At 33.3% G+C, this 13699-nt stretch overlaps 2 protein-coding genes and 1 pseudogene across 20 annotated transcripts; 2 read left to right on the top strand and 1 right to left on the bottom strand.

Moving 5' to 3' along the window:
- The first annotated feature begins 655 nt into the window (after positions 1-655).
- LOC146918290 (hexokinase-3-like) lies at positions 656-6985 on the top strand. 18 transcript variants are annotated; one of them, XM_085719933.1, is made up of 12 exons: positions 656-1003; positions 1238-1282; positions 1360-1573; positions 1846-2029; positions 2166-2254; positions 2554-2642; positions 3262-4665; positions 4758-5421; positions 5808-5865; positions 6054-6143; positions 6448-6624; positions 6781-6985. In XM_085719933.1, the coding sequence occupies exons 9-12, from the start codon at positions 5815-5817 to the stop codon at positions 6874-6876; spliced, it is 414 nt and encodes a 137-aa protein (XP_085576059.1). In that variant the 5' UTR covers positions 656-1003; positions 1238-1282; positions 1360-1573; positions 1846-2029; positions 2166-2254; positions 2554-2642; positions 3262-4665; positions 4758-5421; positions 5808-5814; the 3' UTR covers positions 6877-6985. The 18 variants fall into 18 exon arrangements, 13 of the variants coding, with proteins under 13 accessions (XP_085576059.1, XP_085576071.1, XP_085576068.1 ...); XM_085719942.1 differs by lacking the exon at positions 2166-2254 and having other exon boundaries at positions 841-1003; positions 3262-3570; positions 4555-4665; XM_085719940.1 differs by lacking the exon at positions 2166-2254 and having other exon boundaries at positions 841-1003; positions 3262-3678; positions 4555-4665.
- A 3604-nt stretch (positions 6986-10589) lies between these two features.
- LOC146918289 (uncharacterized) lies at positions 10590-11247 on the top strand. Its single transcript, XM_085719947.1, has one exon. The coding sequence runs from the start codon at positions 10668-10670 to the stop codon at positions 11013-11015; it is 348 nt and encodes a 115-aa protein (XP_085576073.1). The 5' UTR covers positions 10590-10667; the 3' UTR covers positions 11016-11247.
- A 126-nt stretch (positions 11248-11373) lies between these two features.
- LOC146918288 (heavy metal-associated isoprenylated plant protein 19-like) lies at positions 11374-13458 on the bottom strand (annotated as a pseudogene). The gene is made up of 3 exons (XR_015016139.1): positions 13306-13458; positions 13101-13182; positions 11374-11834 (listed from the first exon to the last, which is right to left on the bottom strand). The product of XR_015016139.1 is annotated as a heavy metal-associated isoprenylated plant protein 19-like (transcript).
- Positions 13459-13699: the final 241 nt, after the last annotated feature.

The raw sequence follows: 13699 nt of genomic DNA, 5'->3' as shown, positions 1-13699 counted from the left end.
TTCATCATCTTCTTTTGTTAAGAAAATCGAAAAAGGCTTATACTCATTTGACATGCAACAAATTTGAAAAATTTAGGACGCTCAAAATAGAGTTTTTTTCTATAGAACTTGGGAGTAGGAGGAGATTGTACAAGTCATTAAAATCACCTCTTAGTGATGGTTTATTACTTTGAAATTAGGACGTCCTTGTTTATATTACGAATGGTTTTCAAATCCTTAATTTAATCTGTGTAAAATATCTAAGGGATTAATTAACTCTTTAACATGATAATCACAGTTAAACAACAGATATCACATTATTTCTGATTCTTCATATCCATCAAAATCACAAACGATTTCACATGCAGTTACAAATGGTCAGTGTAATTTTATTGAAGCCTTATCCATTTTACACTTTCATATTCATAATCACAAAGTTATTCTCTCCACAAACACCCTCATACTCACACAAAGGACGTGTCATCTCATAAATCACAAAACGACAACATTACTGTCGGTAACCAATGAAACACACCAAACCAATGTTAACACGTGTCAGATATTTGCAAAATCCAAACCAATTTGACCGACCCTATCATAAGATATTTTTTCATGTCACATATACTTAGATTTTTGCCTATAAAAACACAACAAGTTCCACTACCATAACCACATCAAAACACAATATCTTTACACTACATCTACTAAACTAGATAGGAAAATAAATGGCTGTTTTTTTTACCATTTTGCCCTTCTGAGGGTATTTTGGTAATGTAATTATTTGAGAAGTGGGCATTTTAGTAATCTCATTGTTACTAACATTTGGGTTATATATATGGAGAAGGAAAAAAAACGCGTTCTGTAAAACGCTTTCTCTTCTTCTTCTGTAAAAAAACGCGTTCTCTAAAACGCTGTCACCTGCAATCTTCCCCGCCGCCGTCAATCTCGCCGTCGCCGTCGTCGATCTCGCCGTCGAACACACTAATATCCACTGTTCATCATCTTTTTCAGCATGCATGTCCAGGTTACTGATGTATTTCATTTTTTTGTGTTTGTTTTTATTAATTTTTTCTCTCCTTTTTTGATTTGGCTGTTTTATTCATTTCCTCTTTGATCGATTGAGAGGAGTGGGTTTTTGTTGATCTCATTTGATGGATTTCAAATCATGATTGAATGCATATTCTGTGATTTTTGTTTTATTGTTTTTTCCAGAATTTTTTTCTGTGTTTCGATGGTGATTAGGGTTTCATGTGTTTAGAATGCAGATTGGCCTCAACAAGACTCTCTGAATTGCGTCCAACTGGTATGGGTTTTTTTTGTTTTTGTGTTTTGTCAAAGATTGTATTTTTGGGTTCATGCAATTTTGGATTTTCACTACAGGATCTGTTGGAGGCATTTCAAGTTGCAATAATGGATACAGGCTCAGGTTCTTTGTTATAGATTGTATGTTTATTTTTTCCAGAAAATTACTTTAGGCTTCTTTTGTTCATTAGTGATTTTCCAGAAGGAGGTGATTTGGTTAAAAATTGTTTGAAGTTAAAAACACATACCCACAACTATCGTTTCAGAGCCCAATGCATATATATGACAAAAGGTAGAAACTATTGTTTGAAGTTAATTATATATCCTAGACAATACATGTGATCTGTGTAAATAAACATATTATTAGACATGAGTTACATATTAACATATAATCAACCGGGCTAACAGGGTATGAGTATGATTGCACCTATTTCTAATCATATAATATTTTTTTGAACAATGATTCAATGGTATTTGATCACATGAACCCTCCTGCATCGCGTGGTAATTTTTTTAATGTTGATTGGCTGATATGGCTTCTTTTGGCGCAATGCATGCTTGAAGGGTTGGCAGGTAATGTCATTGGAGGTTTTGAATATGGATCTTCTACTGCTTATAAGTCTAATTTCTGACTATGGGGCCTTTTGATGAAGCTCTCTAGAGCGGTTGAAAACTATAAGATACTTAAATGAAAATATGACGGCTCATGGCGGAAAATGTGTCTCAAGGCCAAGGTTGCTATTTGACGGTAAGCACAACTATCTCTTATTTCATAGCCTTATTTCCTGCTCTTCATATTGATTGGTGACATGTGATGGTTAAGTTTTTTATTGCTATGGGTGTTTTTTGCATACTAATTTCCCTAGATTGGATGATTATGAAAGGTTAAACCTAAAATGATAATGGCAAGGTCCTGATACATTGATTTGCTTCAATCCTTATGTCGATCTTAAGGACATGATGATATCTATTGGTATGTTCAATTATATTATGCAGATTTCAGTTTCTAACATGTTAAAAATAAGTTATATCAATTAACTCATACACTCATGTCTCTAAAATTATAGGGTTTGTTTTGGTGATTCAGGTTTGTTGTCTGGTTTATACTCAGATCATAACTGAACACCCTCCTATTAGTTTAGTTTATCTATTTTGTTTTGATTTGTTGATGTTTTGTTTGCATTGTTGTGAATCTGTTTGATTTATTGTGTTATTTTGAATCTCACAAGTTTGTTGTCACAAGGTTGGAATTGTTTTTTTTTTTTTTTGAAGACAATCTCCTGGTGGACACAATGTTATTTGGGGTCTTCCCTCTGCTCACAAGATTCACAATCCTAAGAGTCTTTTGCTTGGATTTCTTGGTAATTTGTATGACTGATCTTAACTTAGTTTGTTAGTTGCTTTGATTGATATCTTTTAGATGCAATATATTATATTAGTGTGTCTAGATTCATTCGAATCAATTTTATTGCTATCAAAGACAAAAATTGCCATGTTTTTAAAGAACTATGTATGCTTGGATTGGCGGTGAGTGTTTAGATTTGTTCCAATTAATTTTCTCGCGTTCCAAGACTAAAATTACCGTTATTTTAAAAACCATTGTGATTTTGGCCAACGCTACACTTTGGAGCTTAAAAAAATTCACCGTGAAACTCACCGTGATTCCTAAACATGCAGTTGCCGAAAATTTGAACGATATTTTATGACTTTGGTTGATAAAAAATTTATGGCAAGAATTCTTTTTGGGTAAAGTCTTTGGTTGATAACATAAAAATTGAAGGCACAAAACTATGTTGAATTTTTGCAATTTTAGAATGATGATACCAAAATTCATGATACATATAATCCATGATACATAAAATTTATGAGGAAGAAAATTACATGATGTATTGTTGTATTTCTATATAGTGGCAATAGATTTATTTTTTACCTCAGTGTTGTCTAATATAGTTATTTATGTGTAAACTGTTCACCAAATAGGAAAAAACAGAACAGAATTCTGCTACTGCAGAACTGAAAGCAGCAACAGCTCCATAGCAGAAAAACTAAACAGAAATTTGCTACTGCTGAACCCAACCAGCAGCAGCAGCTCCAAGTCAGAAAAACAGGCCATAAAACAGGCAGCAAAACAGGTTCTGCAACTGTCACAACCAACCACCAAATTGCGCAACAGCTCAAATAAAACCTCCTCCCTTAAACTACCAGCACAGCCGAACCAATACCAGCTGAAACTGCCAACCTGCTATAGACATAACGCAGGAAAATTTCCCCCATAAATACTTAGAGAAGGTTGGATCTCTAAATGGACTATCTCCTCATGTACCGCTATATAAAGCAACAGAAGGGAATGAACCTTGCTTTTTCACAAAATACTTTACTTGGGATCAATTTTTACATGCAAGTACTGTGAGATGCAATTAATATAGCATTTTGTGATTTGAAATGAATTATGTTTCAGCTGAAGTTAGATTCTTATTTTTAACTTCATGCCTATTGTTTACCATGCTTTAGTGATGTTAATGTACTTTGAATTGGGCTGCATAAATGCATCAACATTGTTGTGTTGTATTCTTGATGAGATGTAAACACTAGGAAGACAAACTTGTAGAAATAAGTGGAAGGGCTGAATTGACGTTAGATTAAATTAATGTGGATACTTTCACCTCCTTGAGTCAGTTGTTTTTAAAATTCCTATTTATAGTTATGAACAGCTTTATATTAGATTTTAGTGTACTTTTCATCTCTGTGACAATTTTTAGCATGAAAAGGTTGAATAAAGATTAAGTTGTAGCATAAGAAATTATAAATGTTAATTAGAGTTAAGTAAAGGATAATCTTATAGGAATTTGATGATCATTTGTTAATGTATTGTTGTTAATTATTGTCACTATGTCTATTATGTATATTGCCCATGCCATAGGTAAATGATTATAAGGTAACCAATTGTATGTAATCATGATATGATTGAAGTTTACTGTAAAAATGAGTTTTTTGCAGCAAGTATGAAGTTAGTTCTAAATGTACAAATATCAAAGTATAAAGAATCTTATTTTAAAATAAATATGAAAGAGGAATATAGGCCAGTTTTCTGGTTATGCGTGGGCTGAAAATGAGGTACTTTCCTGTTATAATGTTGTATTATATTCATAACAATAGATATGAATCTTTGTGAGTGGTTGTGTTCATGTTATCTTTCATTAAAAACATGATGATCTGATCCATATGGCTGATATTAACCTGCAATTAAACCTACATCTTCACAACTATTGGCAGAAAAAACAGAGAACAAGGGTAAAGGAGAGGATCGACAAATGTGTGAAAGAAAAATTGATTGTTTTCTGCGCTGTTCTTAATATTCCAATAAACAAGAGTAGTGTGAAGAAGGTACACATTCATATATCATTTTTGAATCCAAAGGAATTCAAGTACCACTTCTAAAATGGTAAATAAATTTTCTAACAAAACATGTTTTCAAGAGGAACTGTCTGCAAAGCTGTTGGTGGTGTTGGTCATGCTTCTCAACAAAGCAAGAAGTCATACAAGAAAGTTTACAAAAATAGGTGATGATTATAATAGCTTGGAACAGGTAACTATCTCTAATTATTCAAAAAGGTCCCATTTTTTGACATTAAGCTCTTAAGTATGACAAACAACAATGTTCAGGTCTTGAATAATTTGGAAACATTCAAATTTTTCATTAGGTGAAAATGATTGCATGGCTGATGGGAGTTCTTGGCATATTTGCAATTATTGATTGGTAGTTTGCAAATAGATGACATTGTAATGCGTCTGCTCTTTGTTGGGATTTTGAGTTGCACATCTCTCATTTCAATGTTTTCTTCTCCATTGTTTATAATTTGTATATAGGGCAAGCTGTTACTTTATATAGTAGCGTGTGTATATCTTTTGTGAATTTTAATGAGTATTAGTTTATCCTTAGAATGGAATGGAAAAGAAAATTGTGATAATAGTTTATGTCTAACAAAGGTATACCTATGCTATGCAGTTGAGCCTCCAAACACTGAGCAAGCTTTAAAATGGTTGTATAAAGCTTCCGAAGGTGGTAATATCCGGGCTCAGTACCAACTTGCTCTCTGTCTTCATCGAGCTGGTGGGAATAGAAGCAATATAAGAGAAGCGGTTGGTACTCTATTCATTTTCTCTACGACAATTTTTAACTACGAATAATCAGGGAGGGGTTAAAAGCTGGGAAACCTGCATGGTTTAATGTTTGGGAATTGACATATAATATTGCATATATTTGGTTCTTTTATTATCATAATATTATCTGCCGATGCTTGCAATTTTGTCTAATGGATATACTTTTGTTATCTTGCATTTCTATTTGAGTGATTTATATTGCGTATGTAACTATGTGAGTGATTTGTATTTCTATTTGGCATTTGTTAAAGGAAATAAGGGTTGATAGTTCTTTACTCTTAACTGTTATGGTATCACTCTTCAAATTATGTATTCATTTTTCCTTGGTTTTTTTAATATTGAAATTATTCATGGATTGTATGTAGGTGATTTATGCTCAATTTTTTGTCCCAAAAGCTATGGAGCAAGACTACTTTTGAAATGGTTAGTTTATAATTTTCTTGGCCTGATAATGAAACTCATGTTTTCTCAGATCTTTGAAACATTTTTATGATTTACGGTTACCCCTCAACTGATTGCTATTATTTAAAAATGCATTATCCCATGTTCATTTGTATTCAACATAAAATTAAATTGTGATATAACCATAAAATTATTTGTGAAATATGCAGGTATATGCTGAGAAATATGTTGTAGATCAGGAAGCATTCATTAAAGATTATGCTGAAGCACATGCCAAACTCAGCAACCTTGAGCAAAGTGTTGAGTTACTGTTTTGTACATTTTCATATGGGTGTGCTTATTATGTGACTACTGGCCTAGATATTATGTTCTTTTATACCAAATTTATTACCTTTTCTTTTTCATGTCTGTATACGTATTTGATTTGAGTTCAAATAACAAGACAGTCACCTATTAAAGTTTTCTTTGTTATCTGATTTTCAAGGCATCGTGGTAGATGGTTCTGCAAATGTTTGGATTTTGTGCATATTTTAATTCATCAAACATTTGTTATGATAATGTCCTTTTCATGTAATAACGTTAAATTGAATTTTATGCTTGCAGGATCTCTTTGATTTTATCGCATCATCGTTAAAAGAACTCATTGCTAAAGAAGATGGTTCCATTACTTCACATGACAGAAGCGAACTTGGCTTTACATTCTCCTTCCCTATGAAACAAATGTCTGTTTCCTCGGGCATTTTAATCAAGTGGACAAAAGGGTTTTCCATTGTAGATATGGTTAGTCACTTTGATCTTCTTGATATTTAAAATTGGCTATTTTTTTTTCTTCTCCATAAATAGGTACCAAACAAACATGTATGTCCTATTCAAGTTACACTTGGTTTTTCAGTATAGAGATGTAAATATTAACAAACCAATGCTATTTGTTGTCAGGTTGGAAGAGATGTTGCAGCATGTTTGCAGGAAGCATTTGCACGAAATGGCCTAGATGTGCATGTAGCTGCCTTGGTCAGGAATTCCTTTCCTTAGCCTAATTGTATGATTTGTTTTTCTTTTTCTATCCAATATTCCCCTCTGAAAGCAATGCTTGCCTTATATTTTCTGGAATTCAATATCAGAAAATTATTTTATATCCCAATTAATATGAAAGTAGAGTTTAATAGAAGACTAAGAGGCTAAACTCTTAAAAAAAAATCTAAAGAGTTGAGCGGCGAAACTCACACACTCTAAGTGTTGAGAAATGGCGAGTTGCATGTTCGGACCCGCACCCCAAAATATCAAATCACTATGTAGACTTTTATCATTTCAGTTGTAATTACAGGGACAATAAGATGCTACTTCCATGACATATAATGAAAGTCCAACTCTCACTTTACAACTAAATTTGTGCTATTTAAATGATGATGACAATAAAATTAAATTTAGTTTTAGAGAAAAGGCTTCTCAACCAACAAAATTATTCTTATCAGTACTCTTATAAATGTTGAATACAAAATAGATTCAGGAGTCTTCAGCAAAAGTAACAGTTTTTTTTTCTTTTGAAGTAATTTATAATTCAGAAACGCAATCTGGCTTTGCCAATGAAAATCTATCTATCAGTACCGATTCAGATTTCGGTCTTCAACTGGAATTCATGGTTCAAAAAGTCAGGCTTTCAGCCTCCCGTCTCACCGATTCAAACAGCACAGAGGATAGGTACCTGTCACCAAAGCTAGGGAAAACAATCTGCACCATATCAAAATGAAAATTGTCAATGATGTAAATCCTTTTTTTCCTGTAACATACCAACTGTGCCAGATATTCAAAATATTTTTATCAAAATTTGTATGAATTCAATCGACTTACAACAATAATCTTTCCGAGATGATATTCCGACCTAAAACAATATTCATAGTAGAGGCTCAAAAAATTAATCCAAGTACAAAAGTAAAATAGTAGAATCATTTCTTATTTGTTTAACAAATTTAAATATCACGAAAGAGGACTAAGTAGATAGCTCTTAGAGGCTGAATAGCCTCAATCGTCGGTGTTTCTAAGAGGTTTAGAACTTACAAATAGGCCTTCTTTGTAGTTTCTATTGGTTGAATATCTGCCAAATCACACATCAAGTTTAACAAATTATAAATTGTCACAGATGTCCAAAAAAATTGCAAAATGATGACATGATCATAATCCATCTAAAAATTACATTCACACGATAAGTTTGTATTATGGCAAATTAGTCGGTATGTAAGATTTAGTAAACCAGGATTTAAGTCCACAATTGGCTTTTTGTGCATTCTCCGTAAACTTTAATAGTTAAATTATTTGAGAGAATGGTTTTGGTAGGAAAGTTTTTAGCCTTTTAGGATATCAATAGTAAAAGATAAAGGAGAATTGAAAGAAAAATAAAACTATACGTTAAGTCATTAAGATATATTTATGTATCAAAGGCTATATCTTCAAACTTAATACATGATGGGGCATTATGATTACTCAAAAAACATTAAAACTTACTTGAATTACTTCGTCGACAAGACTAACGTCCAATACCCCGGGAACAAAACCAGCACCAATCCCTTGAATCTTGTGTGGTCCTAGACGTTTGATGATTTGCAAATCAGCAACAGCTTCAAAAGTAAGTTTTAATTTCAACTCTAAGGAATAAAACAGTGTTATAACTAGCCAGGCTTTCAACTGGCTCCACGCCATAAAGCTGCATAATATAAAAATTGAAATAAAACGAGAAATTAGGAGGAAAGAGGAGAGGATAACTTATCATTTAGTTTTGCTGTTTGATTTTGTAGAATGTCTAAAGAAAGATTATAAGATAGCTTGGATGGTATTATGAGAGTTACACAAAAAGTATGATTGGGAATCTTATGATTTCATTGTTGTCGACGCCGTTGATATGTTTACCGCATTTCTTTAATAGTTGTCGGGACCCCGGTAGTTTTCAAGCTCGAGTTACGGCTTCGGTTAGAACTTGAGTTAGGGTTCGACCTCTTCTCAACGTATTTTGTATGACGATTTCTCCGATCCGTCTCAAGTTAGGTCAATCACTGAATTTAGAAACTTGGTCAAGGTCGGTTTTGTTTATACACAAAGATGTAATCATGTATATGTAAGGGTATAATCGGCGATTTGGGAGCAAAAGCAAATTTCCTGAAGTATGAAGTATGCTTTTATTTCTCTATATTAAAATCTATTTGTTCTTTCCTTTTTAATATATAAACCTATGAATTTGACGGTTTATCGTTTTAATAACGACTCAAGTTCAAATAATAATAAGTTTTAGCAGTAAACAATTTTTTTTTAAATACAACTCACTCAATCATATAACAAAGAATTAAAAAAACGATATTTAACCCGTGCTCTCGACATTATCTCGTAGAGGCTTTAGATCTGTACTAGCCAGGACATGTGAGTTTGAAGCTGATCTCGGCTGAAGGCATGGCAATGGGACGGGGTGGGAACGGGTTTTACATTCCCGTCCCCATACCCGATTCTCATATACTTACACCGTTACCCTACCCATACCCAACGACGATGATAAATTGAACCCCATCCCCGTCTCTCCGACGGCTCGGTATCCCCGCCCCATCCCCGTCCCCGCATTGAATAATTTTTTTAATAAAAAATATATGTTTTTTTGCAACCCCTAGAGAAATATTGTAATGCTTTATCCAACAATATGTTCACTTTAACATTTGTTAGACCGATTGATTTAGTTGGTCCTTTCAATATCAATGGTAGTTTTTATAACACGACAATTATCAAACAAAATAATATGGCATATCAACATAAAGCATTTTTCCGCATTCGGGACGGGTTTGGGTATGGGTTCGGGGTGGGTAACTATATACCCGTTACCCGTCCCATACCCATGTTTTGAAATCGGGGAAAACCCAATCCCATACCCAAACTCGGTCAAAACGGGGAAAACCCGTCAAATTGGGTTTGGTTCGAGTGGGTAACCACGAATATGGGTTTTGTTGTCATGTCTACTCGGCCGGTATTATCAAGCATGCACCAAGTGTGAGTCGAGGGTTACCACCGCGTCCGAGACTATCTCTTGTGACAAACGCAAAATGCCCCGAATACTGTTCCTAGGTAACGTTTATATACATACTATTTGTTTGGTTGTTTTTTAGATTGCTCATTGAAGAGTTTAAATTTGGGAGGTTTAAGATTCACGTTCAAGTGATCGACAACACTAGGTCAACACTTGCTCTATGCAATGCAGAATGTATGCGCTTTTGTTTTGAATCGCACATATGCATACTATGATACATTGCTTACTCACTTGCCAACTTGCTAATAATTTTGTATATGGGTTGTGACATTAAGGGTAATCCCTCATCTTCTTATCCAATGGAATTTAATGCTTTTGTCGATAAAAGGATGCTATTTAAAGTGCAAGTTAGTGATGCCAATTTATTCCGCAATTCATCTTAATTATTATGATGTTTTCCTTTTGTGTAATATTCCTTAATTTACTCATTTTTCCTTTGGAACAATTTTTTTACAAGATACGTAATTCAACCCGTGCGAAGCATTAGTTATAAATACTTGACGTTTTCATTTGTTACTCGTGATAAGCCGTTTTGAACATTTCATTTTCTAACCCGTGATGCGGAGTACTCTAAATATTGTGTTATGATTTATAATTATCTCGTCATTTTGCAATCTATCCGTCCGATATAATATTTTGTCAAAAAAGTAGCTAACCCCTCGTGCGAAGCACGGGTTTGTAACTAGTTTAACTACAAAAAAAACCTGGAAACCAAGAAAACAAAACTTCACGTTATTTTTTGTTTGTGAAGAAGAATAAAATAACAATGTCTCAATATCAACAAGGTTATGGAGCTACCGGTGGCGGAACTGGGCATGATAATAGAGGGGTAATGGACAAGATTAAGGCGAAAATTCCCGGTACTCATCAAAATGCTGCTAGTACTTATGGGACAGGGACAGGACATGGAACAACTGGTGTTGGTCATCAACAACATGGAGATAATAGAGGAGTTATGGACAAGATCAAGGAGAAGATTCCTGGAACTGGAACTGGAACAGGTCATGGAACAACTGGTTATGGTGGTGTTGGTCATGGTCATCAACAACATGGAAAGAAAGGGATTGTGGACAAGATTAAGGAGAAGCTTCCTGGACATGGACAAGGACACTAAACCATAATATATATGGATGCCTGCATTTGATATGATCAATCAGTAGAATAAATATGTGTGTATTGGTGTATTTTAAACTTGTTTTTGAGTCATGTTGTTTCATATGCATCATATCTTATCACCACCTCATGTAAGAGATATATATGAGGTGTATAATGATGGGATATATTGATTAATAAAATATGTATGTTGTATTAAGGAATTGATATATGTTGGTAACAAATTTCTCATATATTACTCATTCTTCTATCAATTTAAAATTCTTTTTACAATATATCAAGAAAAATTTGTAGACCAATTATTTGGATTGGTAGTTGAACTTCTACAAAATTGGTTTATAATTTTATAAATATTCATATCTTCTCAAATATGTAGACCAATTCCTATTTCTTAGAACATAACATAAACTTGAGGGCTTAAAGCCAAGAATCCATCTTTCCAAGTATATTAAACACACTTACAAAAATATGAGTATAAATTATGAAAAATTATCACTAAATAACCAATTACAAAATTTAGTGTTATTCTATAGATTCAAAACTGGCAATTTGTTGCATAGTGAACTCTATGGTTGAGGGCAGGCATTTCTCTCTTTGTTTCTACCAATCCATAACTGTTTCTTTCAATTGGTTTTCGGGGGCTGGTAATTGGTTTCTGCTCTTCAATATTTTCAGCATTGTTTTCACTCAAATCTTGTATGTCCAATATCCCAACTCTTCGATTTGTTTTTCTTTATCTTGATTGCAACATCTTGAGGGATGAAGCTGCCACACACAATTACCCTGTTTTGCTTCTTCTCTAAGAAATGGCTCTCCAACTCTAGAAGCAATTAAAATCAAAGAAACAAGATTATATTGTACATAATTATTTTTTTAATAACAAGTGTTAGTAAATTAGTTTTTATATTAGTTTTTTCTCCTTTGCTCAACTTTGAACTTAGGACCTTCAATTTCTACTCAATCCTCTATTGTACATAATTTTTAATTTCAAAACGATGCATGGATATGATTACTTGATCAGTAGTAAGAAAATCATACTACCAAAAAATGATTATTCTTTGAGCACACTAAAGATCAACATTAAGGAAATTGGGTTTAAGATTAGTTTATAAACAAAACTTGCATTCATTTTTTCACATACATGCTTGTACAAATGACAAAATTGTGATGGTTTTACACATGATCTAAAATGGACAATACTTAAGAAATAGGAGTCGAACATATGTGCTGCACCCGAGGCTAATCGACCAATTAGCCCCTTAGGCTTTGTTTGCGAGTTGGGTTTTGGAGGGGAGGGGAGGGGAAGGAAAGACTTGTGGAGAGGTAAACCCTTGTTTGGGAGTTTTAAAAAACATGGAAAGGTTTTGGGAGGGTTTTGAAGGGCTTCATTTATCCAATTTTAAAGTTCTCCCAAATTGGAGGTTTTGGGGGTTAAACATACAAATTGACAATTTTGTCCTCATAATAATTCAAAATTCCAATTATAATTTACAAGATAAATTACATAGTATAACACAATGTATTGATTTTAAGAGAAAAAAATGGTAAAATAGTAAAATTATCACATAAGCCCTCCATCTCCTTTCCTTGGTGGTTTCTTTAACTCCCAAACAAGGGGAAGGTTTTCCCTCCTTTCTCCCTTCCCTTCCTCTCCTAAGCCTTTCCTTCCCCTCCCCTCAAAACTCGCAAACAAAGCCTTAGTCTCGACATGGGGCTACTTTTTTGGTACACAACAAATTTCAATTTCATTGTTTGGGAATCAAGGTCAAGAGTATAAACAACACCGACACTCCTCTAACCATTGAGACGTCTTTCGCAAATATTGAACCATGAAGACTTATAAAGATTTACAACGGACTATATCTCAGAAAAAAGCACTCAATGGACTTGAGGTCGGAACAAATATCATCAAGAAAATTAAAGAAAAAATAATTTGTTTCTAATAGAAAGACATGCATAGAAAATATGGTTTTATAGAAAATTATAATAGAAAAAAGCGAAAGATAAAAAATGAAATTTGTTTCTAATTAATAAAATTAAAGACTAATTTCATTTTTCAATGTTGAACTTAAAATTTCTTTTTTACCTGGCATTTCAAGTAGGGCTCTCTTCACTTTTCTATAACAACCATTGCAGTCAATATTGATCCTCATCACCATACAAAAATACTGCTATACAACAAAAGAAAAATGATTTAGAATATGGTATTTATGAAAAGCTTGAAAAAGACACAAAACATGGTTATTAGTTAGAGCCCTTCAAATAAATGGTTACTAGTTAGAGAGCTTTGCCTTCACTGTCATGAAATCAATGAGAGAGGGAGAGAGGAAGAGAGTAAGATAGAGATAGAGAGTGTTCAAGTCCAAAATAATATGAATGAGCTAGCAAAAGATTAAGAGTGGACCTTAAAACTTTGAAAGCTAAAAAAGTTTATTATGAGCTGGTTAGCATTTTCATCATTTGATAAAAATGATTCTCATTTGAATTGTAGAATCTTATTCTATTAAGAACATGTTTACGCCATGTAATGCAATGTAGCGTTGTTCCTCAAATTATTCTTGCCTTCTTTGTTCTAGTTTGTGCCTGCCACTACCTAAACAAAGAAAGAACATACTTTTTGTGTTGAAAAGTTCTTAACATAGTGCAAGAATGAAGTGGTCTGATCCTTACAAATATTTTAATTTA

The sequence above is a fragment of the Medicago sativa genome, chromosome 6, assembly GCF_051527215.1.
Source record: "Medicago sativa cultivar Bolivia chromosome 6, Bolivia_mono, whole genome shotgun sequence".
NCBI lineage: Eukaryota > Viridiplantae > Streptophyta > Magnoliopsida > Fabales > Fabaceae > Medicago > Medicago sativa.
The sequence above is the reverse complement of the archived record's forward strand: the minus strand, read 5'-3'. Positions and strand labels throughout refer to the sequence as shown.

Coding starts and splice junctions, on each gene's coding strand:
- LOC146918290 (XM_085719933.1), top strand. CDS start 5,815: ATGCTCAATTTTTTGTCCCAAAAGCTATGGAGCAAGACTACTTTTGAA. Junction 5,866..6,053: donor GCAAGACTACTTTTGAAATG/GTTAGTTTATAA, acceptor TGAAATATGCAG/GTATATGCTGAGAAATATGT. Junction 6,625..6,780: donor GGTTTTCCATTGTAGATATG/GTTAGTCACTTT, acceptor ATTTGTTGTCAG/GTTGGAAGAGATGTTGCAGC.
- LOC146918289 (XM_085719947.1), top strand. CDS start 10,668: ATGTCTCAATATCAACAAGGTTATGGAGCTACCGGTGGCGGAACTGGG.